At 34.9% G+C, this 21,839-nt stretch overlaps 5 protein-coding genes across 5 annotated transcripts; 1 reads left to right on the top strand and 4 right to left on the bottom strand.

Annotated features, from left to right (window-relative positions):
• Positions 1–5,278: 5,278 nt before the first annotated feature.
• On the bottom strand, positions 5,279–9,486 carry LOC108202663 (probable galacturonosyltransferase 4). Its single transcript, XM_064084317.1, has 9 exons — positions 9,026–9,486; positions 8,765–8,799; positions 8,615–8,644; positions 8,391–8,478; positions 8,140–8,306; positions 7,287–7,558; positions 6,755–7,112; positions 5,985–6,560; positions 5,279–5,775 (listed from the first exon to the last, which is right to left on the bottom strand). The coding sequence occupies exons 1-9, from the start codon at positions 9,168–9,170 to the stop codon at positions 5,500–5,502; spliced, it is 1,947 nt and encodes a 648-aa protein (XP_063940387.1). The 5' UTR covers positions 9,171–9,486; the 3' UTR covers positions 5,279–5,499.
• A 2,563-nt stretch (positions 9,487–12,049) lies between these two features.
• Positions 12,050–13,972, bottom strand: LOC108201664 (probable polyamine transporter At3g13620). Its single transcript, XM_017369952.2, has one exon. The coding sequence runs from the start codon at positions 13,771–13,773 to the stop codon at positions 12,364–12,366; it is 1,410 nt and encodes a 469-aa protein (XP_017225441.2). The 5' UTR covers positions 13,774–13,972; the 3' UTR covers positions 12,050–12,363.
• Positions 13,973–15,358: 1,386 nt separating this feature from the next.
• LOC108200576 (ATP-dependent 6-phosphofructokinase 2) lies at positions 15,359–18,117 on the top strand. Its single transcript, XM_017368782.2, has 2 exons — positions 15,359–16,006; positions 17,070–18,117. Exons 1-2 carry the CDS (start codon positions 15,461–15,463, stop codon positions 17,889–17,891), a joined length of 1,368 nt encoding a protein of 455 aa, XP_017224271.1. The 5' UTR covers positions 15,359–15,460; the 3' UTR covers positions 17,892–18,117.
• A 250-nt stretch (positions 18,118–18,367) lies between these two features.
• Positions 18,368–20,999, bottom strand: LOC108202610 (E3 ubiquitin-protein ligase RGLG2-like). Its single transcript, XM_064083973.1, has 10 exons — positions 20,823–20,999; positions 20,511–20,736; positions 20,307–20,419; positions 19,718–19,815; positions 19,529–19,608; positions 19,348–19,453; positions 19,135–19,262; positions 18,864–19,029; positions 18,718–18,774; positions 18,368–18,632 (listed from the first exon to the last, which is right to left on the bottom strand). The coding sequence occupies exons 6-10, from the start codon at positions 19,396–19,398 to the stop codon at positions 18,549–18,551; spliced, it is 486 nt and encodes a 161-aa protein (XP_063940043.1). The 5' UTR covers positions 19,399–19,453; positions 19,529–19,608; positions 19,718–19,815; positions 20,307–20,419; positions 20,511–20,736; positions 20,823–20,999; the 3' UTR covers positions 18,368–18,548.
• On the bottom strand, positions 19,525–20,939 carry LOC135146787 (E3 ubiquitin-protein ligase RGLG2-like). Its single transcript, XM_064085478.1, has 4 exons — positions 20,823–20,939; positions 20,511–20,736; positions 19,718–19,815; positions 19,525–19,608 (listed from the first exon to the last, which is right to left on the bottom strand). The coding sequence occupies exons 1-4, from the start codon at positions 20,937–20,939 to the stop codon at positions 19,525–19,527; spliced, it is 525 nt and encodes a 174-aa protein (XP_063941548.1).
• Positions 21,000–21,839: the final 840 nt, after the last annotated feature.

Here is a 21,839-nt window from a genome sequence, read left to right on the forward strand (position 1 = left end):
TGTTAAGATCGAAATTATACTTTAATCTAAATTATCCGGATAACAAATGAGATTTAACATTTATCACATCATCATTCAATTTTTTCACGTTACGAGAAAATATTGTTTGGAGTTTATGTTGGGTCTCCAGCTCTATCAAAATTTTAAAGATAATTATGTTCAGCTGCAATAGAGGTGATCACGGTCTGGTTTAAACCGCAAAATCCGCATGAATCAACCCCATATTAATCGAAATCGAAATCTGATCCAAACTGAAATCGAAGTGGGGATCATGGTTTCGGTTCTACTAATTTAAAAAATCGTGGTTTGTGAGTTGGTTTCGATTTTATATTATAAAACCGAATCGCATATTATACATATACAATATAAATATTTAATATTACATATATATATATATAATATTAATTTTATATTAATTTTTTAGTTTATACTTGCTGGGCTGTTGTTTAGTTACTTAACTTATCAATACCAATTACAAGTCATATCAATTCAGTAATCCACGACTTCGATTCAACTTTATGCATTTTATTAAATTAAAGTTTGTATTTTAATTTAACTATGTGAAACCATGCAAATGGAGACAAAATAATACTTTATTTTCTAGTATTATTCATCAATACTCATCTCTGATTATAAGTCTTAGTCATAAACCGATCAATTCGCTTAACCGAACCAAACCGCACCGCTTGGTCCGGGTTAATTGATTTGCGGGTCACGGATTGGTTGAGATTTAAAAAAACCGCTAATGTGTGGTTTGGTTCCGGTTCTACCTCCAATCCGAATCAAACCGGACTACGATCACCTCTAAAGTACGGTATTATCCCACCGTTGAAAAGTTAAAAAAACTTGAAACGCATCGGAGGGAAAATTCTAAAATGCCATAATAATTCCGTAAATCTTGCAGGGGTATAATTTCAAACTAGTCTTCTGACTACGTACTTATTTGTTGTTGACTGATTTACTTGGAAGAAACTTCCATATGCACGCTTTTTGTGTTTTTAACAAGTTAACCTGTTTTTTCGAGGAAGAAAAGAAAAAAAAAGTTAAAAACTGAGTGTAAGTTACAAGTATTAAGCTTTGCCAAAGTGATAAGTTGGACTAGCAAAGCTTAAAGTATTTGAAAACATTCGAGAATTTCGAATCTCCTTTCCTCTTCTTTTTACTGACTTGTTACGGTCCTGCAATGACCAGTCTCATGATTCCTTTCTCTTTCAAATTCCTTGATGTCAAAGCATTCGGTTCATTCTCAAAAATAATCTCGAAAATCAGATGACCTAATTTAATTAAGTGTTTGTCTGGTGTGTGGCATGAACATATGCTAGGTACTAATATTTATAAAATTAGAGTGTTTTGATTGGTGTAAATACAAAGGTAACTCAATGGAAACCATCTATTATTGTAAATAAAGGAGGTCCATCATTATTAAAGAGGATAAGTTAATAAAAACCATCCAATTTCATAACTTTAGTGTTTAGTGTGTACCGTAGAAAAACCGTTTAATAAATAAGATGTAGGACTAAAGCGTTCAAAAAAAAGATGCAGGACTAAATTTTATGGAACTCATTTTTTATCAGAGATTTACAAACTATAGTATATATTATGCAAGTGAAATGTTGTAACGTATATTATTGTGCAAAACATATTCGGCTTGTAATATATATGTTTTTGAGATTTTTAATAAAATATTGGTTTTCATATCACTTTTTTTCATAAACTGTATATATAATAATTTTATAAATCAGAACACGCAAACTGATACCTCTCCCTTAACCCTAATTCTCTCTAGAGTCTAGCCTCTCTCTTGTCGTAGCCGCCTGGGGCTTCCATCGGTTTTCACCGGTGGAAAGCCCCAAATCAGTTAATTACTTTGTTTTTCCTATAGTTTTCGAATAATACTTCTTCTCTGAAAATTTAGATCGAAGAACCATCATAGATTTCGATGTTTCTCTTCCAAGTGGGTGGGTTTTCAATCCGATTTCCCTTGTTTTTGTGGTTCTGTTCCAGATCTATTCTCGGGAAGATTCTTAGATCTAAAACCATCGGAGATTTCGCTGTCTTTCCTCTCTGTTTCAAATCGGGTGGATTTTCAGTCTGATTTCTCTTGTTTTTGTGGTTCCGCTCCAGATCTAAGATTGTTTTCTCTCTCCCGTGAGAGTTTTGTTTTCGCTTCTTCATTGTAAGCGGGTGTCTTGATTTGATGATGAAAGTTTGCATGGAATCGCAGTTCTGGTCGATAGCTCAAACGATAGCTCTATGAGGGCATAATGAAGAGAGTACCGGTGATTCAACGAGGATGCATGAAGCGGGTATTTGTATTTGTATATACTTTATCTTCAAAATATCGTTTAACTGTCTCTTCATGAGAACAGGCGATTGCAATTTTCAGTTTGTTCGACTCGATCATTGGTGTAAATGTCGTATGGCTTTCTATTATTAGATTAACACCTTTGTTTCAAAAAAAAAAAAAACACGCAAACTGATTATAAAATTTGTGGATAATCATTTTAAATTTTGTAACGTTACCAGAAAGATGAGGGATTAACTTTCGAATTTGAAGCTTTCCTTGTCACTAGGATATAGAGCTTATTGCACTTTGTAGCCCCACACTTTAGCTGATTAGAAAATCAAACCCCACACTTTGAAACGTGATAGCTTGTAATCCTAAATTTCATTTAGCTTTCGGTTTGTAACTCTGGCCCACACATCCGTTAAAAACAATCGTTAATTTTAACTGTTTGAGAGGTAACAATGTGTATATTAGTTTCTAACAACTATTTTACCCCATGTGACTTCTCAAAATTTATGTATTATATTTTAAAATTATTTCTGAACACACACAACAATATATATTAAATTACAAATAATTTTTAAAATATGTATTTATTTTAAAATTTTAAAATAAGTTACATCGTTTATGTAAAAATAAATAAATTTTCATATTCTAAATCTAAATACGTATTTTAAAAATTGTTTTACATCGTTGTGTGTGTTCAGAAATAATTTCCAAATATGATACATATATTTTGAGGGGTCACGTGGAGTAAAATAGCTGTTAGAAACTAATATATTAAAGTTAACGGCTGTTTTAACGGATGTGTGGGCCAGGGTTACAAACTGAAAGCTAAATGAAACTTAGAATTACAAACTGTCACATTTCAAAATGTGGGGTCTGATTTACTAATCAGCTAAAGTGTAGGATTACAAAATGCAATAAGTTCTTAGATATAAGGGTTTGTCTAGTGTGTGCCCATGGGCACATGCTAAGCACTAACATTTATAAAATTGGAGGAATTTGATTGGTGTGGTGGTTGTAAATGCAAGGGGGGCCATCATTATTAAAGAGTGTAAGCCAATCAAAATCTCCCAAATTTATAAGTTTTAGTGCTTAGTGTGTGCCCACCATAGAAAAACCGTAGATATAAATAGGGCAGTATAATGTGAACGGATAAGTCTTAACCGTTTTCCGAAGCGGGTGTTACTTGAGCGGGCCGAGTCAAATCCATGTAAATAGCAATAATATCATAAAAAATAATCTGATTTTTTTTTTAGAGGAATAATCTGATTTCTTATTTAATTTTTTTTTTGAAGTATTTAAATTATTTTACTTCAAAAATAAATTAAATTTGAACAAAAAATGCAAATCATTGAAAACATAATATTTTTTTAGTAAAAACTACTACGTGATATTAAATTATATCAATAACTTCATCTATTTTAGCAGAATGTTTGAATTTGCTCTAAAGAACTTGTATTGCGAACTAACTTCGCCAAAACTATAAAGAGAAGAATGCACATTGAATTTGTTCTTAGGAACTCGTATTTTATATTTTTTTTTTTAACGTAGGAACTCGTATTTAGGCCACCACCTTCTATATTTTCACATAAGAACATGTATGGAACTAAAATTCTTTACGAACTAACTTAACCAAATTTATAATACGAAGAATGACATCTCCAATTCTCCTCAGGTGTGAAAATAAATCGATTTAATTCTGAAATATAATAAATATCTAAAATGAGTATGAAATATTACCAAAAAAAAAAAAAAAAAACTTGAAGCAGAGAACCTTTTCCACTTCATGGAGTTGGAGCAAAACTAGGGAGATCGCAGCCATACTTTTTCAACGTTAATCTTTGACCTCATCTTCTGGGCTCCTATTGGACTATTGATCTATCAGGCCCAACACAATTAGCGTGGTAAGATCAAACTCCAGCAAAACAAAGGCCGTTATAGAAAGTCTCTCAATACTTCGTCCGTTATCACTATGTGATTTAAGCGTTTATTTTGACTTGACAGCTCAAAACATGCAAAAAGTACACAACCAAAAGGCCGTGTTCTGCATCCAACTAATTATTTTAATTTACAGTACTAACTGCAATAGCTTGTGACAGAAAATTATCACGAGTGGGGACAACTTTATTTTAATAATAAAAGCAATTCTTGTGTGGGGATGTCAACTTTAATTAATAAACCACCTTTTTGTTTCTTCCACCAATAATATTTATATTATTTCACCCCTTTCCAGCATTTCACAATGATGGCCACCATAAATCGGAAATTGAAATTAATCAGTTATACTATGAATTCAACATTTATTAAAAATATATCGGATGATTTTTCAATAAATCGAGAATGTTTAGTCAAATCAGACTATTTATCGGATGATTTTTCAATAAATCGGAAATATTTAGTTAAATCAGACTATATTCAGTAGATTATAAAAAATATTTTTTAAAAATTGATCGAAATTTTTTATGTAAATCGGAGATGTTGAGAACACTGGTATCACCGAATAATTGAAAGAAAATGCATCATATAAACCACATGATAGGCAGCTCAGCGCCAGCCATGTCTTCACCAAATCTGAAATCCAGGACCACCCTCATTATATTTTATCATCCTCTGCCTCATCATGTCCACGAGCCAAGTTATTGTATATACATTTATATACTCTATTACAAGTGCCATGAGCCATGATTTCAGTTCTGCATTAAACTATATCAACTAGAAAACTAGACTCTATTCGATATTCAAAAAAGATATGTACAGACTTTAAGAAAGATTCCGATGAATAATTGTAAAGATTTCTACTTCCACATTGCTGAAGATAAATCTAGACAAGCAAAAGCTCAATCAAAACAGACTTGAAAGTAGCATGCATATATGGTTACACTGAACCACGGCGAACAAACTCAATCTTGAATTTTTTTACGGGACACTACAGATGCAACCGAGGAAGCAGGCGGACATATACAGGCTCTCAATTTGTAAATTACATACAACGTAACAATCATATATATTCAAAACTAGCGTCCAAACATTTACAGATGTTGGTTCTTTCTCGGATCTACGAAAACTGATGATGCAAAGAATAAATATATTACTTATCAGGCAAGTTAAATTCCGGAATATACCACAAATCATGGGACACTAACTTGTTTTCTAAGGGGCTTATTGCAATTTGAAGGACACCTGACAAGGAAAGATCTGTTTACCGTTCACGGGCTCAAGTTGCATTCTCTCAAGTATAGCTGATCATAATTAATGTATTTAGTCCAGTAGGTTTTGAACTTGGGAATACCTATCTCCAGCCATGGTTTCAAGTTGCCATTGTAGTGCACAACGGCCGCTCGTTCGATATCCTTTTGGCTAACATTTGGATTATAGCCAAGTCCCAGTACATGCCAAGAGCGATCAAGAGGAAATGTCCGCTTCCAGAAGGTTATCAGACCAGGCGGTAGAGTACCCAACTTCCATAACTGTCTGTCATGATTCTGCACAATACATTTCAAACAAAGAACTTTTCGATGAGCATAAACCCAATTATCATCTACAAGGAGAATAGAAAGTATAGAAATACATCTGTAAAAAAAAAAGAGTATAGAAATACAGTGCAACAGGACCCTTTAGTTGGCGAAAGTTTACATAGGGTTAAATGTACAGTTAAAAGTAAATTCATAACTAATCCAGCATGTATTCTTACCAAATTCTGCCATGAATGGTAGACCTCTGTGATGTTTTGCCTTCTCCATTCCTCCAAATCAAATACATTCATCCCAAATGCCCATCCACAAGCGCGAGGATCAAAATTTTTCGAAATAAGAGGGTTCGAGAAATTAAGATACCTATCAAATCGATGGAAACTTTCTCCACAAGTTTCAACCACACCAATTACTTTTCCCTTCAAATCTAGAGACCATATCCTGGTAAGATCTTTCTGAACTACAACATCATCATCTAAGAACAACACTTTATTCAGTTTTGGGAAAATTTCTGGCATGTAAAAGCGGAGGTGATTCATGATTGACAGGTATTTTGGATTTCGGAATTTCATATTTGGATCAGAATCAGCACGGCGATTTTTGAAGTAATAATCTATCATTGATGGTGAATTTAACTGCTTAAGGACAGGACTGTAGCTTGCATTTAACCATGTAAACTCTTCGACATGCTGAACTTGTATTGTAGCTTTCCCTGGTGGGTTTATCAAAAACCACATCCTCATTGCAGCATAATTAAGCCTATCCGTGACAACATGGAAGACATGATCGGAAGAATCCTGCAGTGGAGCACTCGTTAATATCAAATATATAAACTCGGCATTATTGAAAACATTCTGTCATTTTAACTTATTCACATGACTAAAGGAAACAAATATATAAAATCTAACAGTTAAATTGATCATTTAAAGTCATTGCTTTCACGTGATCCAGAATTGTTAAAAGTGGATTCCCTGGTTAACAAATCAATCACCTTGGCATTAGATACAGTTGAGTTCACAACTACTGCCGCTGCCAATACATTGTCTGAGAATAGCGCATAGTGGTATAGCCTGGGGTCTTCTAGTTTCTCCTGATTTGGGAATTGTCTTTCAGAAGTATTCAATGTGAAGTACTCAGTTGTAAGGCGCAATGGGAGGCAGTGAAGACCTTTGGGAAGTGTTTTTGCAGTTAGGTGTGTCAGAAACAAGGCCTGCTTCTTGTGGACTCGGAGCTGCTCTTCTGTAGAGTGAATAATAGCACGAAGCTTCTTTACCACAGCAGAACAATCATCTTGCATTTGCCTGCCTTTAACCAATGTCTCCTCCATCGCCTTTAACTTCTCGACAGCACTTTTATTATCCAAAAAACCAAAATAATATGTCAAAACGAGTACTTAGGTTTGATTAGGACAACAATTGACAATCATATAGTTCCGCATAAAACCAAGCACTAACTTGCTTGGTTATACCCTTAATAAGACTGTATACGAAAATGACATTTTAATATAAGGAGAAGAATATTACTTTCTTGGCAACTCAGAATCCTTGGTTGAATCCCCAATTACTCGTTGGACATCCTTCATTCGCAGCCGGAGTTCCCTTATAAAGTGGGGGTTGTTTCTGGTAGATGCAAGAGAAAGATACACCTTTGCTCTAATTAGCTGGTCTTTAAGATGTCGAACACGAGCATCTACGGGAACTGTTGGAGCATTCTGCTTTTCAGGTTTAACCTTAGGCGCTTCTCTGGAGCTAACTTTCTTTGAGGTTTTGGCCGGCTTTTGCTCAAATTTTGGATCCTTTATTAAAAAAGAGATATATAAACATGATATAATAGGCCAGGATGAAAGTAAACTTGAATACAAATTACATGTGGCAACATGGAAGAAGAAACTGCAATGTATCAACGACACGTAAACAGAAATGCAGGTCTTGCTGCAGAAGCTTCTGACAATAACATGCAGTTTGAAGTTCCAAACTAAATTACCTAATTTTTTGGCTGTAATATGAATAAAACATGGTATATAATTGCGACAGGACAGGAAGACTTTTACTCGTGACACATAAAGATGATTTAAACAAATAAAATCTGATGTTTGTAATTTGTGAATTGAATATATATTTACAACCACAAATATGGAAGGTCTTGTACCACTATCGATGCACTTGCACATTTTACATTGCTTCTTGAGAGTGAGCATATTCAAAATATTGATCGACATCCTGTATGCTCTCAAATAAAGCTACATACTCAAATCTTTGGATCTTCATAGTGACTTATAACAGCTAAATATTCACAATCAATTATAATACAGGAGAAATCATTCTTGTTATTTAGTGAAAAAAGACTTTGAATAAGTGATCAGCACCAAAAACTTACCTCTTTCTTTGTGGTAGTCGTAGTCAGAATTACCTTCTCTTGTTCAACAGGGTCATTTTTCTCAACCTCCAAGGGTTCATCTTTGTCAACAGCCTTACTTTCCACCTTCTCTTCTTCAATTACCTGTCTGATAGGGTTTTCATCCTTCGCTTCCTCGTGGTTGTCCTCTGCAAGCCAGTAACATTAATTTCAAAACTGAACAGAAGTGCTGCATTGCATATTTCTCAAAAGTAAAAAAAAAAACCACGAACCTTCAGTAAGTTGTCTAGTTTTGCGAGAACTTTCTGAATTGTTTGCATTAATTATTCCAGGTTCTTGTTTTAGTACTGTTAGTGACTCCTGCAATTGCAATAAAAAAAAAATTATAATCTACATAATTGGATCCAACATCTAATTCAAACTTAGATGCTATGGGGCATTACAATTGACTTCGATTAAATAGCAACAAAAGCAAAATCAAAAAATGGAATCACACCTGGGGAAGCACATTCAAAGGCCTAACTGCCTGCAGAAAGAAGCAAAAGTGAAACTCAAAATTAAATCCCATAGCAAAATCGGAACTTTATGAGGTATCCTATATTGCAATTAACATTATAAAATATGATTAAAAAAATGAGAGACTCACAAAGGTGGAAACTTGGTGAATTGAAGTATTATCAGCTGCATCACAAAATCAAACCATAAAACAGTAAATAACACTAAACAAAAAATTGCATAATTACAGTCCATACATCAAATCCAATTTCAAAATGAGAATCGAAACTCGAGAACTGGTGATTGGTCCACTCAAGTCCCTAATCACCACTTTGAGCTCCCCAAATCACCAGTTCTCAGTTCTCATTCAATTCGAGTTCTCGAAAATCTTAAAACATGGAGAACAACATACGAATTGGGTCCAGGATAAAGGAGGAGGATGAGGGGATAGAGAAACGAGTGTCGGTGTAGAGAAAGATGGGAGAAAGCACAGTGATGAGCATCAGCACCAGAATCACCATTGTTTTCCACCTCAACAACCCCACCTTCATTTTCATCTTTTGATCCAAATCTTGACCACCCAATTGAAAATATTGGATGTTTATCACTCTCACACACTCAAACACACACAAAGTCTGCTCCTTTACTCAATCTGCCAAGACCCTTTTCCTCTTTTGTGGGCATCAAGATTTAACAGTGTTTTGTGGGTATTTGTGAGTGTATATGTTTGTGTATAGAGCAGAGATGAAGGGGAGAGTGTGTGTCGGCTACAACAGTGAGAGAGAGAGAGAGAGAGAGAGAGAGAGAGTCAGAGAGAGATGAATATGGTGATATGTGGTGTGGAGGACAGATAGTGAAGCTGTTTGTTCCTTTGTTTTCTTTAATTTATTAAATTTGTTATTATTATACTCGTTGGTAATTGAATATTTGGAAAATAAAATATTAGAGCTTATAGACAAAATATATATTTTACAAAAACTTTTGAGACAAAATAGAATATTGTGGCAATAAAATTGAAAGAGAAAGGACACCCAATACATTTACAATTTTATTGAGTAGTACAATTCTCAACCTTTATTTAACAGATAAGGTGGGCTTGTTTGATGTAATTTTTTTAATTTTAACTGAATTATACAATATTAGTGTAATTTATTATTTTAAAATTTTCTAATTTATTAGAAAAATTCTAATTATTTTGCAGTTGACCTTTAAATTATTTTAAAATTATATCAATTATATTTTCACTAAGTCAAAATTCTCAATTTATTAATTAAACTTGATAAATTCTGAATATCGATACACAATCTATTAATTTCACATATTTTTATTGTGCAATTTTAATCTTATAGGAGTAATTGTTATATAAGGTGCACAGAGTAGAAGGGTAGATGTATTGATGAAATGCAGAAAATACAGTTGTCAGTGTCATCCCAGCTTGCATTCTCTTATGCTTGCTGTATTTTCAATAAATTCACAATATAATTATTATTTAATTAATTGTAGTGGGGGACCTACAGCCCACAATGAAGCCAATGAATACATACACAACGTGAATACAATCACGCAGGCGAGGCCTCAAATTGCGCCTCAATTATTAGATGAAAGCTTGTACTCCCTCTGTCCCTCTCATTTGTTTACAGTTACTATTTTGGGATGTCCCTCTCATTTTTTTACATTACCATAAATAGTAAGTTTTTCTCATCATTACACCCACTATCTTCCCCCACTATCTCATATTTAACAATAAAAACTACTCCCTCCATCCCATTTTAAGTGTCCACTTTGCAAATTTCACACATCTTAAGAAACAATTAATGTAATGCTTTTATTATTATCTTCACACACCTATTCACCTTGGTTTTTATAAATATTAATTACGTATAGCACCACTCCTAATGTGTATTTGACCTTTCTTCATATTGGAATTAGTTGGTTGTATTTAATACTATATTGAAACTAGTGAAAAAATTGCATGGGTTAAAGAGTATGACACATATTTTGGGATTTTTTTTTTTTGGCAAAGTGGACACTTAAAATGGGATGGAGGGAGTACTATTACACCCAATACTTTCCTCTACTATCTCAAATCTATTATTAAATATTGATAGGTCCCACCACTTTACCCACTTTTTATCTAACTTTACTCATTTTTCATACAATTGTCTTGATCTCCGTGTCCCCCTCCAATGTAAACAATTGAGGGGGACGGAGTGAGTAAATTACTACTTCGACTTCTCTGCACTACCAAAAAACAAACATATATCCTCGCCCTTTTACTTCAATCATACATCACTTGATTTTGAATATTCGGCTTATATCTGGACTCGGTAGACTGCACATTTCATGTTCTTTTTCCGCGCACATAAATTTGGTATCGGTAGTCTCTACGTTCACGGTTTACACATGTTTTGAAATTATACTTTTTAAATTTTGTATTAAATTCTAAACTTCAAATTTTTATTCAGAAAATAGATTTTAAAAAAATATTATGAAATTATACTTTATAAAAGTCTCATAATACGTAAAAAAAAATTAACGTAAAGAACCTACCGGTACAAAGAGATTATATTCTGTTTTTTCTGCCCACATAAAAAAGACGGAAATTCATTATCAATCAAAACATCAATCTGATGTATTTTTAATTTTTTAAACGTATTTTAAGATGTTAAAAATTTACATCTGAGTATAATTATTTTTTTATAAAACTTATACTCTTTTTATCCCACTTATTTTTATACTCCCTCCAATTCAAATTAGATGTCCACTTTAAAAAAATCACACAATTTAAGAAAAGTGGATGTACACAAATTAATTACATTAAATGATTAAAATATATGGAGTGAGATTGATCCCGAAAATATAAATAAGAGATATGTGATGTAGAATTGACTTTGAAAATATGATTTTGCATTGAAAGTTGAAGTAGACAAATAATTTGAAACAAAAAAATTTCTTAAAAGTGGACATGTTAACGGCAGGAGTACTATTTTTCTCACTGTTTGACACGTATCTTAATGGTCATATAAAATATATAGACGGAGGGAGGCTGTTTTGTTAAAAACTTCTCAAAGTTCACAGGAGAATCTTGCTGTTAAAAATCAAACTGACTACCATGAAGCATGATGCTTGATAAGACACATTAAACGGCTAGATTATGATGCCCCACAAACACAGAATCTATCGATCAGAGTGACACCGTAAGTGGACTCTGTAGACTCTGTACACTCATCGTTCTCGTGAACAAATAGTAAAATTTAATCCATATCAGGCTAGCTAGTTAACTATACTTGACTACTCCAATTGTTAAGAGTAATCAGTAAAATTCTTCAAAACTCTAAAAAGGAAGCTAGACAATACTGATACAAAACAAACTTGAAAATAAGTACATTTTACTTAAGAAAAAAACCAAAATTGATACTCAATTCAACAAAGTTAATGTGGAAGCTGGACTGCAAAAATCATTATGATGAGGAAGATATCCGTGACAAGTGACAGCCAAAACTCAGGTACTTTACAGATGAACTCACACACATGAAGCAAATGCAGAGCAAAGTGGGTGTTTGACACGGACTTATAAGCCCGGCTTCTGAATTATAAGTTATAAACACTTATTCTTACTGTTTGTGTAAGAAGTCGAGAACTACTTGAAAAAAAACTATTATTACTAGCTTTTGTCTCACGTTTTCTACTTGTGTTTCCAATACATCAAGTTTAAAAGTAATTACGTTATGTAACCTAAACGTATCTTAATTATTCGTCAACATCATAGAACTCGAGCCACTTCCTCGCCTTGCATAACTTCATCAGAAAGTACCAACCAATTGCACCCAATGTCATCAATCCGCTAATCAAATAAACAACTTTGGTAGCAATCACCATAATGAACACCAGAAACACTGCTGGAACCAGACACATAATTATCAATCCGGGCAGCCTCATTGGAACCCTAAACGGTCGCTTAAGCTGCGGATAAATGTACCTTAACCAGACAAATGACAGTAATTCCAACAGCATTCCCAGACCATACAAGAAATTAGCCGCTCCAATAATATTTGTAAAATCAAGAAACGACACAGATAATATTATAGCAGTTGATAACAAGATCCCGACGTAGGGAGTATTGAACCATTTTGATCTCCTGGCAAAAAATTTAGGCAAAAATCCTAACTCCGCCATCCCCAGTAACTGATAAGAACTCGAACTCAACTGGGCCTGGAACAATCCAATGTTGGACAGTACAGCACCAACCTCAATCCAATATTTCAACCACACTCCAGAAATCATCCGCGCTGCATCAGCCATATATCCGCTATCCCATTCGTTCTGATCAACGTGACCAACACCAGTAACAGCCATCAGGGGAACAATGTAAGCTGCACAAGTCAAAATCACAGCAGAAAGCAACGCGATTGGAAACGTTTTTTGTGGCTTCTCAACTTCTCCAGCCATTGTGCTCACATTATCCCAAAAATTCAAATTCCAGAACAAGGTATTGAAATAAAGATTCCAATCTTTTTTCACGCTCTTTTGGCCTAAAGAAATCCAATTTTTGGGACTAATTTTCGGGATAGCCATAAGAGACATGATAATAAAGGGAAGCAAAGACACAATGCCTAGAAAAACCGCGACATGGCCAACAATATTCAAGCCCGTAAAATTAATGAAACTGAGTACTAATGTCGAAATACACATTGCCAGGTTTCGGGGTGAACCAGAGGAGAAAACAGGGAACAACTTCTGCACATAACTGATACCAAGAGCAGGGAAAGCTGCAATGTTGATGACAACGCTAAGAAACTTCAATGTCCCCATCAACGAGCCAAAAAAGGGTCCGAAGGCACGATGAGCCCATATAACGTATCCGCCATTGCCAGGAAAAGCAGTGGAGAGTTCTGCAGTGATCAGAGCTTCCGGGATAGACCAAATAAATGGAAAGATCAGGAAACCAAGAATGGCGAAAAGGGGTCCAGCTGCTTTCACTGCTGGCTCTTCGCCATAAGGCCCGCCAGCAACTTCGAAGTAGATGAGAAAAATCAGGGGGATGAGTGTGAGCTTCTTCAGGGGTTTTGGTGGCGGTGTAGGGGTGGTTATTGGGAGGACTTGCTGGTGGTTTATGGCGGTTTCTGATGGCTGATCACCAGGTGAAACATCCATTGTCATTAGAGCAAATCAGTGCTATTAATGTACAATGTTGTTAAAATTAAATTCATAGAAGTGTGTTTATATAATGATTTGGAGTTTGTGTGGTTATGGTATATAAGGATTTTTGATCTTCGTTTTAGTATCGGTAACGCATTGAGGTTTTCGAGTTTGTGTAGGACTCAAAAACATGATCACTTCTATTCAAATTCTAATAATGAACGTTAGATTTTATTATTGTTGTTTCCAGGAGTTTCGTGACTTCCAGGACTCCACATAAAAGTGGCTGGTGTTAGAAAATCACACGATCCTGGTAAGTTTTTCCGGGACTCAGACTCATCCGAGATTCGGGTTCGATTCCTTGCGACTCCAATTTAATAAAGACATGAACACAAGTTTATGCCCCCAAACTTGCACAAACTTGCTCGGTACAAACTTGCTGAGTCAGAGTGCACTCTTGGTGGTTAAGATGTTCTTGTTGTTATGCTTGTTTGGCCCCCATTTCCAATTCTGGAATAGGGTTCAAGCTCTGGTTTCGACTAGGAGAATCTCCAAGAGATTAACTATATGATGTTCTAAGCTGTAATCTAGAATTCTTCTTGTGTAGAGTTACCAGGTAGAAGCTTGGCTCCAGTTAAAATATCTTCACCTCCCCGGCAGGGACGAAGCCAGCAAACATCTTTAAGGGGGCCAAAAAAAATTTCTTCCATACAGTAAAATTTTTCATCAGTAAAATATTCATTATAAAATAAATACAAAAATACTAGTAAAAAAATTATAGTAGAGCTTTGCGTTATTTTAAATCAGGAAATCAAATTTATAATTGTGTCAACAAAAATATTTAGCTATTTATCTTTAAATATATTTAAGTATAAAATGGTCAGGAAACTCATCATAATAACTCTAAGTTATACAATAATCTTTATTTAGCAAGTAACACACATTAAACAAAATTGTATTTTGACAATATCTCAAAAACTAAATATTACGTTTATTATACTTACTTCTTTTCAAAAAAAAATTGTTTATTAAACTTACAAAAAAAATATTATGCTTATTTAGAAGATGACAAGTTATAATTTAAATAAGTAAAAATATTACCTGGATGATGAAATTTAAATTGAAGATGAGTAGATCAATATTAATATTAAATAATAAATCGATAATGCATTGTAATATTCATCAAGAAGAATATTTTTAAGTTTTGCTAAGTAATCGAATTAGCTTTCTCTTATTATTTTTTTTTGCTTAAAATTTTAAATACATAATTTCATTCAAATAAAAAATATTTTAAAAATAATAATTTTAAAAATTAAAAGTACAGAACCAACCAGGATCAAAGTACCTGATCCTTCTTTTCTTGATAAATTGGAAATATATATAAACTAGCGGGAAATAAAGTGTAGAGGTAGAATTCATTAATTTTTAATGTACAAACAAGAGATATTGGAGTGAAAATGATATGAAAATGAAAAAAAAGTGAAGAAATTGTGAGATCCGTTGAATATATTTAATATTCAATCGTTTCGAAAATCAAATTCGCCGCTGCACAATTAAAAAAATTATGAGACGTGTCATATCCTGGCGATGCCACGGACATACCATACGGTGACTCACTCTTCTTCCATCTTCTTCTCCTCCTCCCCCTTCTTCACTCTCCAGCAAAAACAATACTTGCACAAACAAGTAAACCCCCAACTCATCTCTCATGGCTACCAACAACCAAAACAACAACCAACAAGCTCAACTAATAAATCTCCAAAAACTCCCTCATCTCTCTCACCACACACAAAATCTCGAATCTCTCCCAAACCCTCTCCAAACCAATTCATTCTACCACCCCAACCAAGACTTCTACATCTCAGATTCCGACGTCATCCTCACCCCCATTGCTTTCGATCTCTCCTCCCCTGTTTCCTTCCTCGCGTACCACCGGGCCGGACCTCGCACGCGGGTCATTTTCCAGCCGAACCGGGTTCGAGCCGCGATTGTCACCTGTGGTGGCCTCTGTCCCGGTCTCAATACTGTGATTCGAGAGCTTGTGGTTGGATTGTGGAATATGTACGGGGTTCGGGATATTTTCGGGGTGAAGTCTGGTTACAGGGGGTTTTATTCGGGTGAGGAGCCGCTAAGGCTTGATCCGAAACTGGTGCATAATTGGCACAAGAGAGGGGGGACTGCTCTCGAGACGTCTAGGGGAGGGTTTGATCTTCACAGGATTGTGGATGCCATTCAGAATCGAGGCTACAATCAGGTATAGACAGTACTGCTTCCTTGGTGTTGGCAGCAAAAGACCTTTATTGTCATTTTCCGAAAAAAATACCCCAACCGTCAACTCAAAACGCAATTTCGTATTGTGTAGAAAAAAACTCAACTTCAAGTTGTGTTTTCCTCAGAAAATCAAAACACGACACAAAGTTGCGTTTTGAAGTGATAGTCAGGACCATTTTTTTAAAAAATGACATTGAGACCCATTTGTCTTTAAATTAGTGACTTTTCGGGCATTTTCTCTGCATTATTTAGGTTGGTTCTGATTGGCATTTTATTAATGTGACTCTGTATTTGTAGTATTATTTCATCTCGATTTTGTGCATATTTGAAACCTGGAAGTAAATTAAATTGGTGTGATCTTTGTGCTTATATTAGGTTGTTGTAAATATATATATTTGTTAATGTTATATATTCAAATGTTTTTTTTGTTTAGGATGTCTAACATAGGTATGGGAGTAAACTAATATTATATAATTCGAAATGTATTCGTCGTCAATCTAGTCTTATGATTATAGTTGCAATAGGTTAATAAATAAGTTTAGCAATTTATTTGGTAGCTTATGATAAATGCATTCATGATTTTTTCTTTTGTATTTTCTCAATAATATTCTCTATTTTAATCCAAGTGTAATACTTTTTTATTTTGTCAATCATATTATTTGTTTATATTATAGATTTAAATAAGTATTATTGTTTATTGTTTTTTGGTTAGTCGTATACTTACTAGCCCTTAAACCTATCACACGACCAAGTATATAATTCGAAATTTATTATTTTTAATTTAATTTTTAACATCATTTTATTAGTGGTTTAGTTTTTTGTTGGATGCTCGCATTTTTTAACGAGGAATTTTATGATAATGTATTGAAGTTGGATTAACAGGTGTTATCAATACACGTCTTTGATAATTGAATTGATGATTCTTTGATTTCACTGTCCGGTACCATTACCACCAGTCACACTTATGTATATTGAGAACTATCAGACTTTGTTATTTGATTATATGTATGTAATGAGGTGCACACATTCTGATTTTTGTATGCAAGGTTTACATCATTGGAGGAGATGGCACAATGCGAGGGGCAGTGAAGATATTTGATGAAATAACTCGTAGGAAACTAAACATTGGAATTACTGTACTCCCGAAAACAGTTGATAATGATGTAGGTATCATCGATAGATCATTCGGGTTCCAGACAGCAGTGGAGATGGCCCAACAAGCTATCAGTGCAGCGCATGTTGAAGCCGAGAGTGCAGTAAATGGCATAGGCCTGGTGAAGCTGATGGGTCGTAGCACAGGTCACATTGCTCTATTTTCAACTCTGAGTAGCCGTGATGTGGACTGCTGTTTAATTCCTGAAAACGAATTTTATTTGGAAGGTAAAGGAGGTTTATTCGATTTCCTTGACAATCGACTTAAAGAGAACAGTCATGCAGTTCTTGTAGTAGCGGAGGGAGCTGGGCAGGCTTTAATACCTAGAACTGATGCCGAGAAAGAAGAGAAGGATGAATCTGGTAATCCAGTTTTCCTAGATGTTGGTGTGTGGCTGAAGTCGGAATTGAAGAAGTGGTGGAATCGGGATCATCCTGGGGAGTTATTTACAGTGAAGTACATAGATCCAACGTACATGATACGCGCTGTAACTGCAAATGCAACCGACAATCTGTACTGTACCCTGCTTGCCAATGCAGCAATCCATGGAATGATGGCAGGTTACACAGGGTTTGTCACTGGCCCCATCCATGGGAATTATGCATATATTCCGTTAGATGTGGTAGCGAAAGCCAAGAACGAAGTAGACACCAAGGACCATAAATGGGCATGGGTGAGATCTGTAACCAATCAGCCCGATTTTGCAAGAAACTAGAGATCCAGATTCCGTGCTTGGTCTTCTAGTGGCTCACAAAGAAATAAAGAACCTTAGTTTCTACTAGTTCATTTGATGTCAGTGGTCATTTGATCCTAGCATTGTTGAGGCTGCTAGTATAATTCAGTAGAATGTTTTCTGTAACAATTGGAGTAAAGTTTGTTGACTAGCGGATTCGAGATCAGCTGAGATTATATGAGAAAATTTACTGTGATAAAAATGTGAAGTGAAGTGTTAAAGCTTTCAAACTTCATTCTAGAAAAATGCTTTACTTTGAGTTCTTATCTATTCTTATCTATGTATAACTAAAAGATGTTGAAAGCAGTATATAATGTGGCAACAATCACTGAGTTGGTTTTGGATTATATGCTCAGATTTCATCTTGTGCAAGAAAAATAGACTTATCTAAATATTTTTGGATTTTAAGTCATTTTTGACTATAAGCTGAAAATTGTCGGACTTTAAACTATTTCCGATTTCAAGCTGAATATTTGTCTGTTTGTGTAATAAGTCAAAAATCTTTTTAAAGTTAAAAATGCAGCATCAACAAACTTTTCAAGCCTAAAATATATATGAAGGCAAGTCTATTCTTCTTCAGGACAGGTACAAACATACTACAAGTCTTATCTTGTGAACTCATAGCATTCAGTGGTAGTGTCAGCCATAAAGCCTGATCTTAGTGGTTATCCTCATATCACATTCTGGGCAAACCAAGAGATCTTTCCCACATTCATAACATGCCTGCAGGAGAAAAATGGGCTTAGAAATCGACACGTAAAGTGAAAGGTACATTAATTCTGTGATTGAAATATATGTTTGTGGGCACCTGATGTCCACAGCCAAAGGCAAGATCCTTTATATTGTAGGAGCATATAGGGCAACCCTGCGAAAACATAGATGAAACAATGTTAAGCATTGTGTGTTTGAACGTATAATACATGCACGATTTGTTTTATCTCCTTGAAGGTTTACCTGGCTGTGCAGAATGTTCTGTGTTGAAGGCGGTTGAGGAGTGTAGTACATCCGATCACCCTGCACGACAGTAGGTGATTGCATATAGTTCCAGCCTGAGGTAGTTGTGCTGCTGTTCTGGATAGGTGGAGGTAAGGCGTGTCTCCGTGTTGTATTTCTCTGGTTACTACAAGGCATTAAAGATAATTAAGCAGAAAAAGTGTTAAAATGGAGTAGTTTTTTCTTACTGTCGGAAGAAAGCAATAAAGTGAAGTAAATGCAGTGATGATACCTTAAGAGTTGGAAGTCTAGTGTGGCCTTGTACTGTGATGGTATTTCCATTAGTGCCGCGAGTGCAAATTCTGTTTCTTTCTGGGAGAGGGGCACATTTTTTGACATAATCTCTGTGAAATTCACAAACTGCAAAACAGAGGAGCAACAAAGTCACTTCTATGTAAATTGAACCAAAATTATCAAGGACTCTATTACGACTAAAATTCGTGACCTGGAAATTGTCAAAGGCTCTGGCAGGAATGTTGTCATCAAACTGCACCATCACATCCCAGGGTCCATCTCCAACGCCAACCAGTATAATGGACAACGGGTATTTGCTACAAGTAATTGAAGACGTAACTAGCTTTTTTTTAATCTTCTGCAGAGTTTTGCAGGGTATATGTAGTACTCACCTTGCTTCGACAATGGCAGCAATTGTGCTTTGTTCTTGAGGGCTTAGCTGGCCAGGATTTGTATCAACGCTTCTCGTCACCTACCATGTCACATCGAATACTTACTGTCAGGCTTAGCAAGAAAAGAGATAACAGAAGGGAATTAAAAGAAGACTGCGGCACATAAAGCAATTGGAAGTTTGCCTACACCTGTCCATCAGCGATGATTAGAAGAACATGGTATTGTCCTCCAGTTTCATTGACAATCCCTATAGCAGTTTCAATTATTGGAGCAAAGGATGTTGGTCCTGTGAAAAATGCAAACAATTAAGGTTGTGTTCACTTGGATGGAATGGAATGAGGGGAGAATGGAATGAAAAATTATATAGAAATTTTATGGAGAAAGAAGAAAGTGTGAGCTAATAGTGACTAAATATGAATGAGTTAAATTTTTTTGTGATTAAGATTGTAAAGAAATATGATGTAGAGATGGAATGAGCATTCCTTCCAAAACATGTGGGATGGAATTCTAGTTAAAATAGTAGTAATGGAATGATTGAAGGAATGAAAATTGTATACATTTTTTTGATCAACACCATTTTTTAGTACAAAATTCATTCCATTCTCCCTCCATTCCATTCACTCCAAGTGAACACAATTTTATACCGAGAAATCTGGGCTGGATAGGCTGAGCAGTGCACAAATTAAGGTAAAAAGCATTATTAAAAATATTTTTTTGCTTATTAGAAAGCACAGTCATCTGTTTTTCTACTTAGAAACCGTTGTCTGTTAAACGAACCAGCTAGACGAATTTGTGGTACAATCTCTCTGTAACGAGTGAGCGCCTCTTCGAAGCCAGTGCAAGGCTTATCATCTGGAAAAAAGCTGAAAACTTCTTGATCATGTTAGATGCTGCAAGGGAAATCAGGTAGACTGTGACTCCACATATCAATTTCTCAATATTTTCTGTGTAATGTGTAAAATTTGCAAAAATTAGACATACCATCACCAAAACCATAACAAGGAATGAGGTTATCCTCATCAAAAACTGACAGTGTTCTTCCAATGATTGATATAGCCTGTTCATATGGATTCAATGAATCGCCAAGGTGATGCAAGCTCCTACGCTGGTAAGATCGTGCACCTGTCCACTCATTGCTCTTGGTAAAATCTATACCCACAATAAGATTAGAAGATTCCAGACCTGCTCGAGCTAGAGCTTCTGTCACCTTTAATACGATATGCACAGGGTAAAGTTTAGTACTAAACTCAAAATTTAAGAGCCTAATACTATGCTGAAGACTACAGTAAGTACCTGCTCAAGAGAGCTATAATCATCACCAATTCTTGCGTATCTTGAGTTGGCCTGAGGAGTTGGCTGGAAGTGAGGTCCAGAGCCTTGGCTTCGAGTTCTTGATTGTTTGTTTCCCATTCTTCAAACTCCCCGACTGCAGCAAAATTCTTCAATCTGTTTATTCTACACAAAACAGACCCTCAAGTAATATATCAAGTTGCAGAATTTATGTGGTTCTAATACTCAAGTAATACTCTGAGAAGAAAGTGACTGGCTGCTCAAAAAATATTTTAGTTGCTTAACTAGTAAGACAAGGAAACAGAAAATTTCTTAGAAACCATCCAGGTCAACTGATCCAATGTTCAGAAAACAACTTTACTACTGGCTTATTCTATCTTGGTGAAAGCTCAGGCAGTTGAATAATTTCTACTAGAAGATACATAAGTTAGCATTAGTTATACTTGCCTAGAGATGTTCCAGTTCTTCTACAAACCGTTTACAAATTACCTGTCAGAGTACTTCAGATCAGGATGCACCTCGATTAAGCAATGATCGATCAAATAATAACCTCGCTGATGAAATATTTTTTGTATCCCGACATATTATACTATTTTTTTATTTTTGATAAAATAATAAACTCAATAACGTAATATTTTTCCTTGATCGTAGTGCTATTAATTTTAAGAGATTTAACTACATAGACATGTTCTTGGATTAGAAATTCAATAAATCATTGAGAGACAAACATTCTATATTTATTGAATAGGATCAACTTACACACAAAAGAGAATCACCAATCATAAATTGGAAGTAATTTTCAAATGAATTAAGTCAATGATAGCAACATAATGAATTTGAAACCCCTCAGCCTGAAGGAATGAAGAACAATTCCATGAAGAATATATTATGCACTAAATATCAACTTACACACAAAACAGAATACCAATCATAAACCGGAAGTAATATTTCAAAAATTAATATTCAAACGGTTTTCTAATATGTGTCCACGAGCACATGCTAAGCACTACTAAATTTTAT

The sequence above is a fragment of the Daucus carota genome, chromosome 9 (genome assembly GCF_001625215.2).
Source record: "Daucus carota subsp. sativus chromosome 9, DH1 v3.0, whole genome shotgun sequence".
Taxonomy (NCBI): Eukaryota; Viridiplantae; Streptophyta; class Magnoliopsida; order Apiales; family Apiaceae; genus Daucus; species Daucus carota.